Here is a 15589-nt window from a genome sequence, read left to right as displayed (position 1 = left end):
AGCTCAACATTTAAATTTTGCTTGCATTTTACTTAAAATGTTTCTAATATACAAATTAATTTAAAAAAACACATTTTCTCAATCCAGATGACTTTCCTGTGTAATTGCTAAGATAAACAGCAAATATTTGCCATATTGCTTAATCTGTTGCACTTCTTTCCTCAGAAAAACCCAGTCCACCAGAAAAACTTGGAGTAACAAATGTCACAAAGGACAGCGTTTCTCTTTCATGGCTAAAACCAGAACATGATGGTGGAAGCAGAATTGTGAGCTACCTTATTGAAGCTCTTGAGAAAGGACAGCAAAAATGGGTTAAGTGTGCCGTTGTAAAGACAACTCATCATGTTGTCCATGGTCTTAAGGAGAATGTTGACTATTTTTTCAGAGTGTCTGCAGAAAACCAAGCTGGTTTAAGTGATCCTAAGGAACTACTGCTCCCTGTTACAGTTAAAGAACAATTAGGTATGCTTCCCCATATAAAAAAAAAGTTGATATATGTTAAATTGGATTCATATTTAAAAAGAGAGAATATTTTTGATGGTTTGAAAATGTTTTCTCTTTCAGAATCTCCTGAGATTGACATGAAGGGCTTCCCTCATAATACTGTATATATTCGAGCAGGATCAAACTTGAAAGTTGAAATTCCAGTTTCCGGAAAACCAGTACCAAAGGTGACATTGTCTAAAGATGGTGTTCCACTGAAACCTACTATGAGATTTAATACAGAAACCACTGCAGAAAGTCTCATCATTAACCTTAAAGAAAGTGTGGCTGCTGATGCTGGCAGATATGACATTACTGCTGCCAACTCAAGTGGCACCACAAAATCATTTGTTAATATTGTTGTGCTGGATAGACCAGGTCCTCCTGTTGGTCCTGTTGTCCTTAGTGATATCACTGAAGAGAGTGTAATGCTCAGATGGCAGCCACCAGCTTACGATGGTGGAAGTCAAGTTACCAACTATATTGTACTGAAAAGAGAAACAAGTACTGCTGCTTGGTCTGAAGTGTCTGCAACTGTCGCTAGAACTGTTATCAAAGTTATGAGCTCAAACTGGAGAAGAATACCAATTCCGTATCAAAGCTGAGAACCGCTTTGGCATCAGTGATCACATAGACTCACAATGTGTGGTTGTCAAGCTTCCTTACAGTGAGTAATATGCTTCTAACTACATGTCAATGTTTTAATGCTCTGACGCTGAAAATAAATGTTCCTAACAATCACTTCTTTCGATACCATCAGCTACCCCTGGCCCTCCTTCCACACCATGGGTCACAAATGTCACACGAGAGAGTATTACTGTTGGATGGCACGAACCAGTCACTAATGGTGGCAGTGCAGTCATTGGATACCACCTGGAAATGAAAGACAGGAATAGCATATTATGGCAGAAGGCTAACAAGACCCTCATTCGCACAACTCACTTTAAAGTCACCACCATCAGCGCTGGCCTTATCTATGAATTTAGAGTTTATGCAGAAATGCAGCTGGCATTGGAAAAGCAAGTCATCCTTCTGATCCGGTTCTTGCAATTGATGCTTGTGGTATGTATTCCCTAGAAAATAAAGACCAGCCATTCAAGTAGTGGCTTCGTGGTTTTTTATTTTCACTTGTGATAATCTGTCCTGTACAGTAAGGCAATATCCAAAATAGCTGTTATTAATTAGCAATACTTTTATGTTCCTACTGCAGAACCACCAAGAAATGTTCGTGTCTCAGATATTTCCAAGACTGCTATCACTCTGTCATGGCAGAAGCCAGCATTTGATGGTGGTAGCAAGATCACTGGATATATTGTAGAAAAACGTGATCTTCCGGATGGCAGATGGACAAAAGCTAGCTTTACCAATGTTATTGAGACTCAGTTCACAGTATCTGGTCTGACACAGAATTGCCGGTATGAATTCCGAGTCTTTGCTAAGAATGCTGTTGGTTCCATTAGCAATCCCTCAGATGTTGTCGGTCCTATCACATGTGTTGATACTTATGGTAAGTGTTTTGCAATGGTATAATGATATGATTTTGTGGTACTAGGAAGCTTAAAGGCAGCACTGTTTTTCAGAACCAGCCTTTTAAATATGGAATGCCTGGTTTTACAATGATTGATTCAAATATGCATGAAAGACTGAATTATTTGGGGTCGATTGTAATGTGCTAGTATTAATTCTAATTGTTCTAGATTTATGATTTAAGTTATACATGCTATCTTTTACGTTGATCTCTATTTATAAATGCCTGTAACTCTTAGCTTAAATAAAGTACTCTTGTTTTTTGTTTTAGTAAATACAAGTCTAAAAAAGTATGTTTTTAACTTATTCTCATTTTTTCTTAAGGTGCCCTGAAATTGAGGTACCACCAGAATTACAGAAGTGGTGAAATATAAAGCAGGAACTTCAGTTAAGCCTAAAACTGGGCATCTCAGGCAGCCTATACCACAATTGAATGGTTCAAAAATGGCAATGAGGTACAAAGCAGTGCACTACTGTCTATTGAAAAACACAACAGAATTTGCTTCTATACTCATCAAGGATGCAACTCGACTCAAACACTGGCACCTATGAATTAAAACTGAAGAACGCCATGGGTTCAGCATCAGCCCATGTTCGAGTATCAGATTACTTGGTATGTCTTGAGACAGGACTGTATTATACTATTAAGCAATAGTTCAGTAATAAATACTTTAACAACTTCTTTCTTCTGCGTTCCACAGACAAGCCAGGACCCCCAGGTGGACCTATACAGTTTTAAGACAGTCAATGCTGAAAGATTACAATAATGTGGGACCCACCAGCAGATGATGGTGGTGCACCTGTAACACACTATGTTGTTGAAAAGCGGGAAACAAGTCGGGTTGTATGGTCTTTAATTTCCGAAAAAATGGAGGCTTGCATCTTAACTACAACAAAACTCATCAAAGGAAATGAGTATGTGTTCCGTGTTCGTGCTGTGAACAAGTTTGGAGTTGGTGATTCACTGGAGTCTGAACCAGTTATAGCCAAAATTCATTTGGTAAGAAACTTATAAATACATGTGCAACTTGAATGATCTTGTGTGCTATTTGTAAGTAGTACTGATCTGCTGACTTTTCTTTCTTTAACTCAGTTACACCTGGACCACCTAGTGTACCAGAAGTCACAATGATAACCAAGAATTCTATGACCGTTATCTGGAATAGGCCCACTGTTGACGGAGGCAGTGAAATATCAGGATATTTTCTTGAGAAGCGTGACAAGAAGAGTCTGAGTTGGTTCAAAGTTACTAAAGAAACCATTCGGGACACCAGACAGAAAGTAACAGGTCTGATTGAGAACAGCGAATATCATTTCCGAGTTTGTGCTGTCAATGCAGCTGGACAAGGTCCGTTCTCTGAAGCTTCTGACTTCTACAAAGCTGCAGATCCTGTTGGTAAGATACGACATGCAGTATTTCTAATTGGTTAGAAATAATGGACAATGAGCAGCTAAGATAGGGTTGCACCAACGTAACCGAGGGCAGATTTTACTCCTCTTTGTGATAAATTGTAAATATGACTTTCAATTTCTTTCTTTTTCCCCTATAAACTATCATCACTTACAGATAAACCAGGCTCACCAACAAAGCTGAAGATTGTGGATACAACCAAGACATCTGTCACTCTTAGTTGGATTAAACTGCTTATTGATGGAGGAAGTCCAATTACAACTACGTGGTGGAGAAAAGGGAAGGTGAAGAGCAAGAATGGACAGTAGTCAGTACTAAGGGAGAAGTGAGAACAACTGAGTATGTTGTATCCCATCTTCAGCCAAGTGTTAATTATTATTTCCGCGTATCTGCTATAAATTGTGCAGGACAAGGAGAGCCTATTGAAAATGACGGAACCTGTCAAGCTAAAGATATCTGGTACTGTACTTTTCAGTTGTTTATAATTTCCTATGTTTTGTTTTTTTCCAAAGCATCTCATATTTTACATTCCAGGTATTCACTACTAATTTTTTCTTATTTCCACAGTGGCACCAGAGATTGATCTGGATGTAGCTCTCCGGACTTCTATTGTTGCTAAAGCAGGTGAAGATGTGGAAATAATGATTCCATTCAAAGGAAGACCTCCTCCAACAGTCACATGGAGAAAGGGTGATAAGAATCTAGGGACTGATGAAAGGTATATAATTCAGAACACAGAATCATCTACACTACTTACTATTCCTCAAGTTACCCGAAATGATACAGGAAAATATATTCTTACAATTGAAAATGGAGTCGGAGAGGAGAAATCAACATTTGTGAATGTGAAAGTACTTGACACACCATCTGCCTGCCAGAAGTTGCAGCTTAAGCATGTTTCTCGTGGCACAGTTACACTGGTATGGGAGCCACCTCTCATTAACGGTGGTTCTGAAATAACAAATTATGTTGTTGAAAAAAGAGATGCTACAAAGAGGGCCTGGTCAACTGTAACAACTAAGTGTTCTCATACGACCTTTAAGCTAACTAACTTGTCAGAGAAGACTGCATTCTTCTTCCGTGTTCTTGCTGAAAATGAAATTGGACTGGGTGAGCCTTGTGAGACATCTGAACCAGTGAAAGCTGCAGACATACCTGGACCTGTAAAAGACCTAGCCATGAAAGACTCTACAAAGACTTCTGTCAAATTGCAGTGGAGCAAACCTGACTACGATGGTGGTAGCATTATATCAGACTATGTTATTGAAAAGAAACTGCAGGAAGAAAAAGAATGGACATACGCAGGCACAAGCAAGAGCTGTGAATTTGAAGTTGAAAAACTTAAAGAGCTTTCTGTTATGGAATTCAGAGTCTTTGCTAAAAATGAAAAAGGCATGAGTGACAGTGTTACTGTTGGACCCATTACAGTGAAAGAATATACAATAACACCTGAAGCAGACCTTTCTGATATACCTGGAGGTCAAATTACAGTAAGAATTGGACATAACCTGCACATTGAAATGCCCTATAAAGGTAAACCTAAGCCATCAATGAGTTGGCTCAAGGATAACCTTCCTCTTAAAGAAACTGAACACCTTCGTTTCAAGAAAACTGAAAACAAGATAAGCTTAAGCATCAAGAATGTGAAAAAGGAACATGGTGGCAAATATACTTTAACTCTTGACAACGTAGTCCACAGAAAATCATTCACAATCACTGTCATCACTCTTGGCCCTCCATCTAAGCCAAAAGGACCTTTAAAACTAGATGAAATAAAAGCAGATAGTGTAGTTTTGTCATGGGAACCTCCTGAAGATGATGGGGGAGGAGAAATCACTGGCTACAGTGTTGAGAAGAGAGAAACTTCGCAAATGAACTGGAAGCTGGTGTGTTCAAGTGCTGCAAGAACAACTTTCAAAGTACCAAACCTTGTTAAAGACACTGAATATCAGTTTAGAGTTCGTGCGGAAAACAGATACGGAGTGAGCCCACCTCTTGTCTCAGCAGATGTTGTGGCAAAGCATCAGTTTAGACCACCAGGTGCCCCAGGGAAGCCTGTTGTATACAACATAACCGCTGATGGAATGACCATATCTTGGGATGCTCCCGTTTATGATGGTGGTTCAGAGATTATTGGATACCACGTTGAAAAGAAGGAAAGAAACAGTATTTTGTGGCAGAAGGTTAACGTTGCACTAATATCCAACAGAGAATACAGGATTACCGGACTGCTTGAGGGCCTGGAATACCAGTTCCAAGTATACGCTGAAAACGTTGCAGGTCTAAGCCGAGCTAGTGAGCCGAGCAAATTTACTTTGGCAGTCTCTCCAGTGGGTGAGTGAATGATCAATGCCTCATGCAAGAAAATTTTAGTCTTGTAGGCTATGGTGAGCAATAACAAAAATAAATTTTAATTATTTTCCTTTCAGACCCACCTGGTACCCCAGATTACATTGATGTCACCAGGGAAACAGTCACTCTTAAATGGACACCCCCACTACGCGATGGAGGCAGTAAGATTGTGGCCTACAGCATTGAGAAACGCCAAGGAAGTGAAGACCGTTGGCTCAGATGTAACTTTACTGATGTCAGTGAATGTCAATATACGGTTACAGGACTCAGTTCAGGTGACCGATATGAATTTAGAGTGCTTGCAAGAAATGCAGTTGGTACAATCAGTCCACCTTCACAGTCTTCAGGCTACATCATGACCAGAGATGAAAATGGTAAGAGCTATTTCTTGACATGTTTGTATTTGGGTTCTGAAGTCAGCTAGAACTTCCAGCTGTACCAATGAGAAATGGGAGGGCAAGGGGAGGGAAGATGATGTGACTGAAGTCCTTTCAGTCAACTCAGAACATTTCTGTTTGTACTCCAAGTTAGGAAGGTCTCAATTAAAGACCAAAATCTGTCAGACATACATAATCAATTGCTGAAAGGCATATCTGTGTTGGATAAGCAGCAGCAGCAAATTTGGAAAGAAATCATAAACTGTAATATTCTCACACACTGAATAATCTAAAAATGAAAATGAGCCTCATGTAGCTTGGCATAATGTAATAGCATATATTAATGGTGTCTTTCACCTACTGTTAATATGATGCACTATGTGTTTACAGGAGAAATAACTTTTATCATTCATACAATAACTGTTTTTTAAAGAACACCATTTTCTAAGTGAAAGAATTCTCTATATAACAATCTTTTATAACTAATACATTAAAAAGAGAATCAGGAAAAATGCTTAGCTATATGGGAGTTGAACTATTTTTTCCCTTTTATAGTTGCTCCAACAATTGAATTTGGTGCAGAGCACTTTGAAGGCCTTACTGTTAAAGCTGGAGAGAGCATTAGACTTAAAGCTCTAATCAAAGGACGTCCGGTACCTAAAGTGACGTGGTTTAAGGATGGTAAGGAGATTGACAAAATAATGAATATAGAAATAACTACAGCTATTGGATACAGTACAATCTTCATTAGAGATGCTACCCGGGATCATCGTGGAGTGTACTCAGTAGAAGCCAAAAATGCATCAGGCAGTAAACGAGAAGATATTACTTTCAGAGTACAAGGTACTGCATCGAACATTTTCAGCATACTCTTTCAAAATAGTATTTTATTCTAACTGCCAGCAAATGATAATTCTGAATCTTTAAATTGCAGGACACACCAGGAAAAGTTGGTGGACCAATTCGATTCACAAACATTACTGGAGAAAAAGTCACATTATGGTGGGAGCCTCCAGCTAATGATGGTTGTGCTTCTATTTCCCACTACATAATTGAGAAACGCGAAACCAGCAGGATCGCTTGGGCATTAGTTGAAGATAAATGTGAAGCTTGCAGCTACACTGCACTTAAATTAATCAAAGGAAACGAGTACCAGTTCCGTGTCTCTGCAGTAAACAAATTTGGAGTTGGCAGACCTTTGGAGTCTGATCCAGTTACTGCACAAATACCTTACAGTAAGTTTCTGCCCTATTCTGCAGAAATGACTGTGGAGTAATCATCTGTTTTTCTAATGATATTTTTCCTTTTTTAGCTCTCCCTGATGCACCAGGAACTCCAGAGGCCTACCAATGTAACAGGAGACAGCATCACACTCACATGGCAAGACCAAATTCAGATGGCGGAAGTGAGATTAAATGAGTATATTCTAGAAAGGAGAGAAAAGAAAAGCATGCGCTGGGTTAAAGTATCCAGTAAGAGGCCCATTACTGAGAACAGATACAGAGTAACCGGCCTTATTGAAGGCAATGAGTATGAATTCCATGTCATGGCTGAAAACGCTGCAGGAGTTGGACCTCCAAGTGATGTTTCAAGGCTGATTAAATGTAGAGAACCAGTCAGCCCACCAAGTGCTCCTAATATTGTAAAGGTGACAGACACATCGAAGACTAGTGTAAGCTTAGAGTGGACAAAGCCAGTTTTTGATGGAGGCATGGAAATAATTGGATACATCATTGAGATGTGCAAAGCTGATCTTGAAGCATGGCAGAAAGTCAATGCAGAGACTGTTCTCGCTACTAAATACACCGTTGTTGATTTGGAGGCAGGAGAACACTATAAATTCAGAGTTAGTGCTGTCAATGGTGCTGGCAAAGGAGAAAGTTGTGAAGTTCCTGCTTCAATCCAAACCGTGGACAGGCTTTCTGCACCTGAAATAGATATTGATGCAAACTTCAAGCAGACTCACATTGTAAGAGCTGGTGCAAGCATTCGCCTATTTATTGCCTTCTCTGGAAGACCTGTTCCTACTGCTGTGTGGTCCAAAGCAGATGCTAATCTTAGCTTGCGTGCTGACATTCAAACAACCGATTCATTCAGTACATTGACTGTGGAGGAATGCAATAGAAATGATGCTGGCAAGTATGTCTTTACTGTGGAAAACAACAGTGGCAGTAAGTCTATCACATTTACTGTCAAGGTTTTAGACACACCTGGTCCACCAGGTCCTATAACATTTAAAGATGTGACTCGAGGCTCCATTACTTTAATGTGGGATGCTCCTGTTCTGGATGGAGGTTCACGTATTCATCACTACATTGTGGAAAAGCGGGAAGCAAGCCGTCGTAGCTGGCAAGTGGTGAGTTCAAAATGTACTCGACAAATCTTTAAGGTCACTGATCTGGCAGAAGGTGTGCCGTATTACTACAGAGTGTCAGCAGAAAACGAATATGGTGTAGGTGAACCCTGTGAATTGACAGAACCAGTTGTAGCCACAGAAGAACCTGCTCCACCTAAGAGGCTAGATATTGTTGATACAACCAAGTCTTCTGTAGTTTTAGCTTGGCTTAAACCTGACCACGATGGTGGTAGTCGTGTTACTGGATACCGTCTTGAAATGAAACAAAAAGGATCTGACACCTGGATTGAAGCTGGACAAACCAAACAACTTACTTTCACTGTTGAAGGCCTTGTGGAGAACACTGAATATGAGTTCCGGGTCAAGGCAAAGAACGATGCTGGCTACAGTGAGCCGAGAGAAGCTTTCTCTTCTGTTATTATTAAGGAGCCACAGATCGAACCAACAGCAGATCTTAGCGAAATAAGCAGACAGCTCATAACATGCAAGGCTGGAAGCACCTTTACTATTGATATACCAATCAGTGGTCGCCCAGCTCCAAAAGTGACATGGAAACTTGAGGAGATGAGGCTGAAGGAAACTGAGAGAGTGACCATCAAGACAACAAAAGACAGAACCACACTGACTGTAAAAGACAGCATGAGAGGTGACTCTGGGAAATACTACCTCACACTTGAAAACACTGCTGGTGTGAAAACATTTACGGTCACGGTGGTAGTCATCGGAAGGCCAGGTCCTGTAACTGGCCCAATTGAAATATCATCCGTCTCTGCTGAATCCTGTGTGTTGACATGGAAAGAACCTGAAGATGATGGTGGCAGTGAAATTACTAACTACATTGTAGAGAAACGTGAGTCTGGAACAACAGCATGGCAGCTGGTAAATTCCAGTGTGAAGCGTACACAGATCAAAGTCACTCATCTCACAAAGTACCAAGAGTACAGTTTCCGAGTAAGCTCAGAAAACAGATTTGGTGTCAGCAAACCCCTTGAATCAAAAACAATAGTTGCTGAGCATCCATTCGGTAAGTGAAACACTTTTGAATTTGTTTTTTTTTCTCTGACATAGATATTTGTAATAACTAACATTTTCCACACCATCTTTTTTGCTGCTTAGTCCCACCAAGCCCACCTTCAAGGCCAGAAGTTTATTCTGTGTCTGCAACTGCCATGGCCATTCGTTGGGAGGAACCCTATCATGATGGTGGCAGCAAAGTCATTGGATATTGGGTTGAAAGAAGGAGCGGCAACACCATCCTTTGGGTGAAGGAAAACAAAGTGCCATGCTGTGAATGCAACTACAAAGTCACAGGACTGGTGGAGAGGCCTAGAATATCCAATTCAGAACCTATGCTCTAAATGCTGCAGGTGTTAGCAAAGCCAGTGAAGCTTCCAGACCTGTAGTGGCTCAAAATCCAGTTGGTGAGTATTATTTTCAGAATTATGTTATTAGTTAGACTAAACTAGAATTGCATTTCTCATTTTTCTGTTTTATTACCCCAGATCCACCAGGAAGACCAGAAGTAACAGATGTCACCAGATCTACAGTGTCACTGAGCTGGTCAGCACCTCTTTATGATGGTGGAAGCAAAATCATTGGATATATTATAGAGCGCAAACCATACAATGAATCTGGTGATGGACGGTGGCTGAAATGCCAATTATACGATTGTTTTCAGAAAACTTTTTTACTGTGACAGCTCTTAGTGAAGATGAAGCATATGAATTCCGTGTGCTAGCAAAGAATGCTGCCGGTGTGATTAGCAAAGGATCTGAATCAACTGGTGCTGTCATTTGCAAAGATGAATACTGTAAGAAATTTTCACTTAGAACAATTAAAAATATAACTGTCAATTTTTAGAACTGTTATGTAATATGTTCTTAAACTCTTTTTTTCCTTATGACAGCACCACCAAAGGCCGAACTTGATGCCAGACTGCAGGGAGAAGTTGTCACCATTAGGGCTGGATCAGATCTTGTTCTCGATGCAGCCATTGGTGGGAAACCAGAACCAAAAGTCTTTTGGTCCAAAGGTGACAGGGAATTGGATCTATGTGAAAAGATATCTCTGCAATACACCAGCAAACGAGCCATTGCAATTATCCAAGTTCTGTGGACAGAAGTGATAGTGGAAATACACTCTAACAGTTAAAAATGCCAGTGGGATGAAACAAATTTCTGTTTTTGTCAAAGTGCTTGGTATGTATGCTCTGATTAATATTCATATTTTGTATACTAAAAACCCCTACATTCTATTAAATAAAATAAGGCACTTTTCCTTGGTGCTAATTACAATATTCATTTTCAACTCCACCCAGATTCACCAGGTCCATGCGCAGGCAAAATCACTGTCAGTAGAGTAACAGAAGAGAAATGTACTCTGGCATGGAACATTCCTGAGGAAGATGGAGGTGCACAAATCACTCACTACATCGTAGAAAGGCGTGAAACCAGTAGACTTCACTGGGTTATTGTTGAGGCCGAATGCCAAACTTTATCATGTGTAGTAACAAAACTTATTAAAAATAATGAATACATCTTCCGTGTGAGAGCTGTCAACAAATATGGACCAGGTGTTCCACTTGAAACAGAACCTGTGATTGCCAGGAATGCTTTCAGTGAGTGTTACTACCTTCCATTCTGCATCAGAATTTGTGAAATATTTTTCACAGATAAAAAATTTGTTACATAATAATTTTTTTCACCTTTTTAAAAAAAACAGCTATCCCAACACAGCCTGGTGCTCCTGAAGAAGTGAGTGTTGGCAAGGAACATATCATTATCCAGTGGATGAAACCAGAATCAGATGGTGGCAGTGAGATTAAGGACTATCTTGTGGACAAACGTGAAAGGAAAAGTTTGCGCTGGACACGGGTGAACAGAGATTACACTGTTTATGATACCAGACTGAAAGTCACTGGTCTCATGGAAGGCAGCCAGTACCAGTTCCGTGTCACTGCAGTGAATGCTGCTGGGAACAGTGAGCCTAGTGAAGCTTCACAATACATGATCTGTAAAGAGCCAACATGTAAGTTATCACATTTAAAATATATGTTAGCATTTACTTATAATAACAGGGCATAAACCCATGCTGATGCTTTGACTAAGACATCCAAACCCACATGGGATCTCACTGATTTAGCTGGTATTAGAATAAACTTTAAAGCAGTTATAGTTTATTTTAAATACATGTCCTGACATTAGCCGTTTAGAAATTGTTTTTAACTGTAAAATGTTTCCTGCACCAATGCAAAACGCATTTTTTTCTTTTTCAAAGATACTCCTGCACCACCTTCATCTCCAAGAGTTGTGGATACTACTAAGCACAGCATAAGTTTAGCGTGGTCAAAGCCCACATATGATGGTGGTGCAGACATCTTAGGCTATGTTCTTGAAATGAAAGAAGAAGGTACTGAACAGTGGTATCGACCACATACAACTGCCACTCTGAGGAATGCTGAGTTCACCGTGACTGGTCTTAAAACAGCTCAGAAATACCAATTCAGAGTTGCTGCTACAAATGTGAATGGTATGAGTGAGTTTAGTGAATCATCAGCAGAAATAGAACCCGTGGAAAGAACAGGTAATTTGAAGACTTAATGTACATTTTAAGGAATAATTCTGTTTTCCTTTAGAACTACTAAAAGATAATTAATTCCATGTTTCTTACACCCTTCATCAGAAATACCTGAGCTTGAGCTTGCCGATGATCTGAAGAAGAGACAGTTACAGTCAGAGCTGGTGGTTCCCTGCGCCTCATGGTCTCTGTGTCTGGCAGACCTGCTCCCGTAATCACATGGAGCAAGCAGGGTGTTGACCTTGTAAGTCGAGCCATCATTGATACTACAGACAGTTACACTCTGCTTATTGTGGATAAAGTTAATCGGTATGACGCTGGAAAATACGTCATTGAGGCTGAAAATCAATCAGGAAAAAAATCTGCAACTATTTCTGTAAAAGTGTATGGTAAGTACTGCTACAATTGTATAAGAGCATTACAGCACTTGTAGCACACGTTGCTCAGGAATAAAAACTCAATAATTTCCGAAGTAAGCTTGCAGTTTAAATAACATGAGAATATTTGAGAAATCAGAGAAACAATCTAATCCAAAGGAAAATACATACTTTCTAAAGCTGTGCTAGTTTATACATCAAATTGCAGCATTGTTTTTTGTGCAGAACCAGTCTTTGATTGTAAAAGGAAAGGATCCAAATGGAAAAGAAAATATTTTACTTTTTTTTTCTTTTAGATACACCTGGACCACCAGCTGCAGTGAGAATTAAGGAAGTATCAAGAGATTCTGTGACACTTACTTGGGATATTCCAACCATTGATGGTGGAGCCCCCGTCAACAACTATATAATTGAGAAACGTGAAGCTTCCATGAGAGCTTACAAGACTGTCACTACCAAATGCAGCAAGACATTTTATAGAGTTACTGGACTTCTAGAGGGAGCTTTGTATTATTTCAGAGTACTTCCAGAAAATATTTATGGCATTGGTGAAGCTTGCGAAACATCTGATGCAGTACTAGTTTCTGATGTCCCCATGGTACCACAAAAACTCGAAGTGATTGACACCACTAAATCAACCGTTACCCTTGCATGGGAGAAACCACCACATGATGGTGGCAGCAGATTAACTGGGTATGTTATTGAGGCCAGCAAAGCTGGAACAGAAAGATGGTTGAAGGTAGTGACACTGAAGCCTACTGTCTATGAGCATACAATCATCTCTCTCAATGAAGGCGAACAGTACTTGTTCAGGGTCAGAGCACAGAATCAGAAAGGCGTGTCAGAACCACGAGAGATTGTCACAGCAGTGACAGTACAGGACCAGAAAGGTAAGCATCCACTGTTAAAATTAACTGAGTGAAGTTGATACAAAATTAACGTGATATTTGTAAAACAGATGTTTCAAATATCATTTGCTTTTCTTAGTTCTACCAACAATTGACTTCACTGGAATACCTCAGAAGACAATTCATGTACCTGCTGGCAAGCCCATTGAGTTATCTATTCCAATTGAAGGACGACCACCTCCAACTGCATCTTGGTTCTTTGCTGGTTCTAAACTAAAAGAATCAGAACGTATCAAAATGGAGACTGTTGCCAAAATGGCTAAATTAACTGTGCGCGAGACCACCATACATGACACTGGAGAGTATACACTTGAGCTGAAGAACACAACTGGAACAGTTTCTGATACAATAAAGGTTATAATCCTTGGTAAGGGTTTATGAAAATAATTTCCCATGAACTTTCCCATCTAAACTTTGTTACATCAGCAATAAGATTTCTTTTCTCCACACCTTTTTGTCTTTCTTTTTCTAGACAAACCTGGACCACCTGTTGGACCTATCCGAATTGATGAAATTGATTCAAACTATGTAACCATCTCCTGGGACCCACCTGAGCTGGATGGCGGAGCTACCCTTAGTGGCTACGTGGTAGAACAGCGTGATGCTCACCGTCCTGGATGGCTGCCAGTTTCAGAGTCAGTAACCAGGACAATGTTTAAGTTCACCAGACTTGTTGATGGTGCAGAATATGTGTTCCGTGTGGCTGCGACAAACCGGTTTGGAATTGGATCTTACCTGCAGTCTGAAATCATAGAATGCAAAAGCAGAATCCGTAAGTCTGAAGTTTTGCTTATTCTCTACCTTTAAAAGTAAAACATATATTTAAATGGACTCACTTATTTATCCACACATGGAGAAGATTTTTCTAGATCTTATTACTTCCTTTCGTCAAAAAAATGGTAGATTATGATGCACACTAGTCTTGTTACATTTCCAGAGAAAAACGCCATCCATAAATCTATATAGCTATTATACATGCACTGCACAGAATGTGGACAGTAAGCTTGGATTTTGTGCTCGTCTGCCATTAGCCTTAAAAATCCTTTACCCCATTACAAAAAAAAGGTGAATTTCACTGACCTAGTTTGTAAAGTACTTTGATATCTGCTGATAAACACAGTTTGATCAGACATTTGTCATTCACAACATGTTGCATATTGATAATGTGTACAATTATTTGAGACTTTCTTCACTAATTTTGTTACGTTTTTACAGGTATTCCCGGTCCTCCTGGCACTCCAGAAGTCTTCGATATCTCTCGAGATGGCATGACATTAACTTGGTATCCTCCAGAAGATGATGGTGACTCACAGATTACTGGTTACATTGTGGAACGCAAGGAAGTTAGAGCAGATAGATGGATCCGTGTAAATAAAGTTCCAGTCACTATGACTCGTTATCGTTCCACTGGTTTGGTTGAAGGACTAGAATATGAACACCGAGTCACAGCAATCAATGCCAGAGGCACTGGGAAACCAAGCCGTCCCTCCAAGTCTGCTGTCGCCAGAGATCCAATTGGTAAGTAATTTCCTACCTAGATTAAGCACATTATGGCAGAAAGGAACGATACTAGTAAAAATTTAGCCTTTTTTTCTAATTTTGAAATTTATCTGGGTGTATTGACAAATGAGATTCTGACTGGAGAAAACCAAGAAAATATTAGTGAAAATCTTTCATTTGATGTTTTTCTGTATGTAATCTTATACGTTTAATACAGACTATATGTCACAAGTTAGCATTTGTTACATCTTTTAAATATTCATGAAAAAGATCCCACTTCTCCATCTGATCTCCTCCTCCAGCTCCTCCAGGTAAACCTCAGAATCCAAGAGTCACTGATACTACAAGAACATCTGTCTCCCTGGCTTGGAGTCCCCCAGAAGATGAAGGTGGTTCTAAAGTTACTGGCTACTTAATTGAGATGCAGAAGGTGGATCAATTTGAATGGACCAAGTGCAATACCACACCAACCAAGATTCGTGAATACACACTGACACATCTCCCCCAGGGTGCAGAGTACAGATTCCGTGTGCTAGCCTGTAATGCTGGTGGGCCAGGAGAACCTGCAGAAGTGCCTGGAACAGTCAAGATAACAGAAATGCTTGGTAAGACCCTTCAAGTCTTAACGCTCAATGAAAGTTGTCCTAAGAAAGTATTTATGTGCCTAAAGCAGGTATGATATCATCTGTAAAACAGACAAAGCATGACATATTAATTTTGTT

The 15589-nt window shown here is 39.8% G+C and overlaps 1 protein-coding gene across 1 annotated transcript in view; it reads left to right on the top strand.

Moving 5' to 3' along the window:
- Window positions 1–15589, top strand: part of TTN (titin) — a 240400-nt gene that overhangs the window by 212510 nt on the left and 12301 nt on the right. Inside the window, 36 exon segments of the mRNA XM_054069478.1 lie at window positions 166–462; window positions 565–1048; window positions 1050–1150; window positions 1244–1477; window positions 1480–1545; window positions 1694–1990; window positions 2351–2428; window positions 2431–2495; window positions 2497–2544; window positions 2546–2627; window positions 2712–3001; window positions 3085–3406; window positions 3578–3679; window positions 3682–3885; window positions 3989–5755; window positions 5851–6147; window positions 6706–6998; window positions 7085–7385; window positions 7463–7491; window positions 7493–9530; window positions 9623–9825; window positions 9828–9927; window positions 10009–10166; window positions 10169–10316; window positions 10413–10609; window positions 10611–10704; window positions 10824–11123; window positions 11228–11533; window positions 11783–12088; window positions 12188–12225; window positions 12228–12471; window positions 12756–13349; window positions 13447–13734; window positions 13840–14139; window positions 14583–14885; window positions 15170–15472. Of these exon segments, the coding sequence (XP_053925453.1) occupies window positions 166–462; window positions 565–1048; window positions 1050–1150; window positions 1244–1477; window positions 1480–1545; window positions 1694–1990; window positions 2351–2428; window positions 2431–2495; window positions 2497–2544; window positions 2546–2627; window positions 2712–3001; window positions 3085–3406; window positions 3578–3679; window positions 3682–3885; window positions 3989–5755; window positions 5851–6147; window positions 6706–6998; window positions 7085–7385; window positions 7463–7491; window positions 7493–9530; window positions 9623–9825; window positions 9828–9927; window positions 10009–10166; window positions 10169–10316; window positions 10413–10609; window positions 10611–10704; window positions 10824–11123; window positions 11228–11533; window positions 11783–12088; window positions 12188–12225; window positions 12228–12471; window positions 12756–13349; window positions 13447–13734; window positions 13840–14139; window positions 14583–14885; window positions 15170–15472 (11277 nt within the window).

This window comes from Cuculus canorus, chromosome 6 (assembly GCF_017976375.1).
Source record: "Cuculus canorus isolate bCucCan1 chromosome 6, bCucCan1.pri, whole genome shotgun sequence".
Lineage (NCBI taxonomy): Eukaryota > Metazoa > Chordata > Aves > Cuculiformes > Cuculidae > Cuculus > Cuculus canorus.
This window is presented reverse-complemented; position numbering and strand designations above follow the sequence as displayed.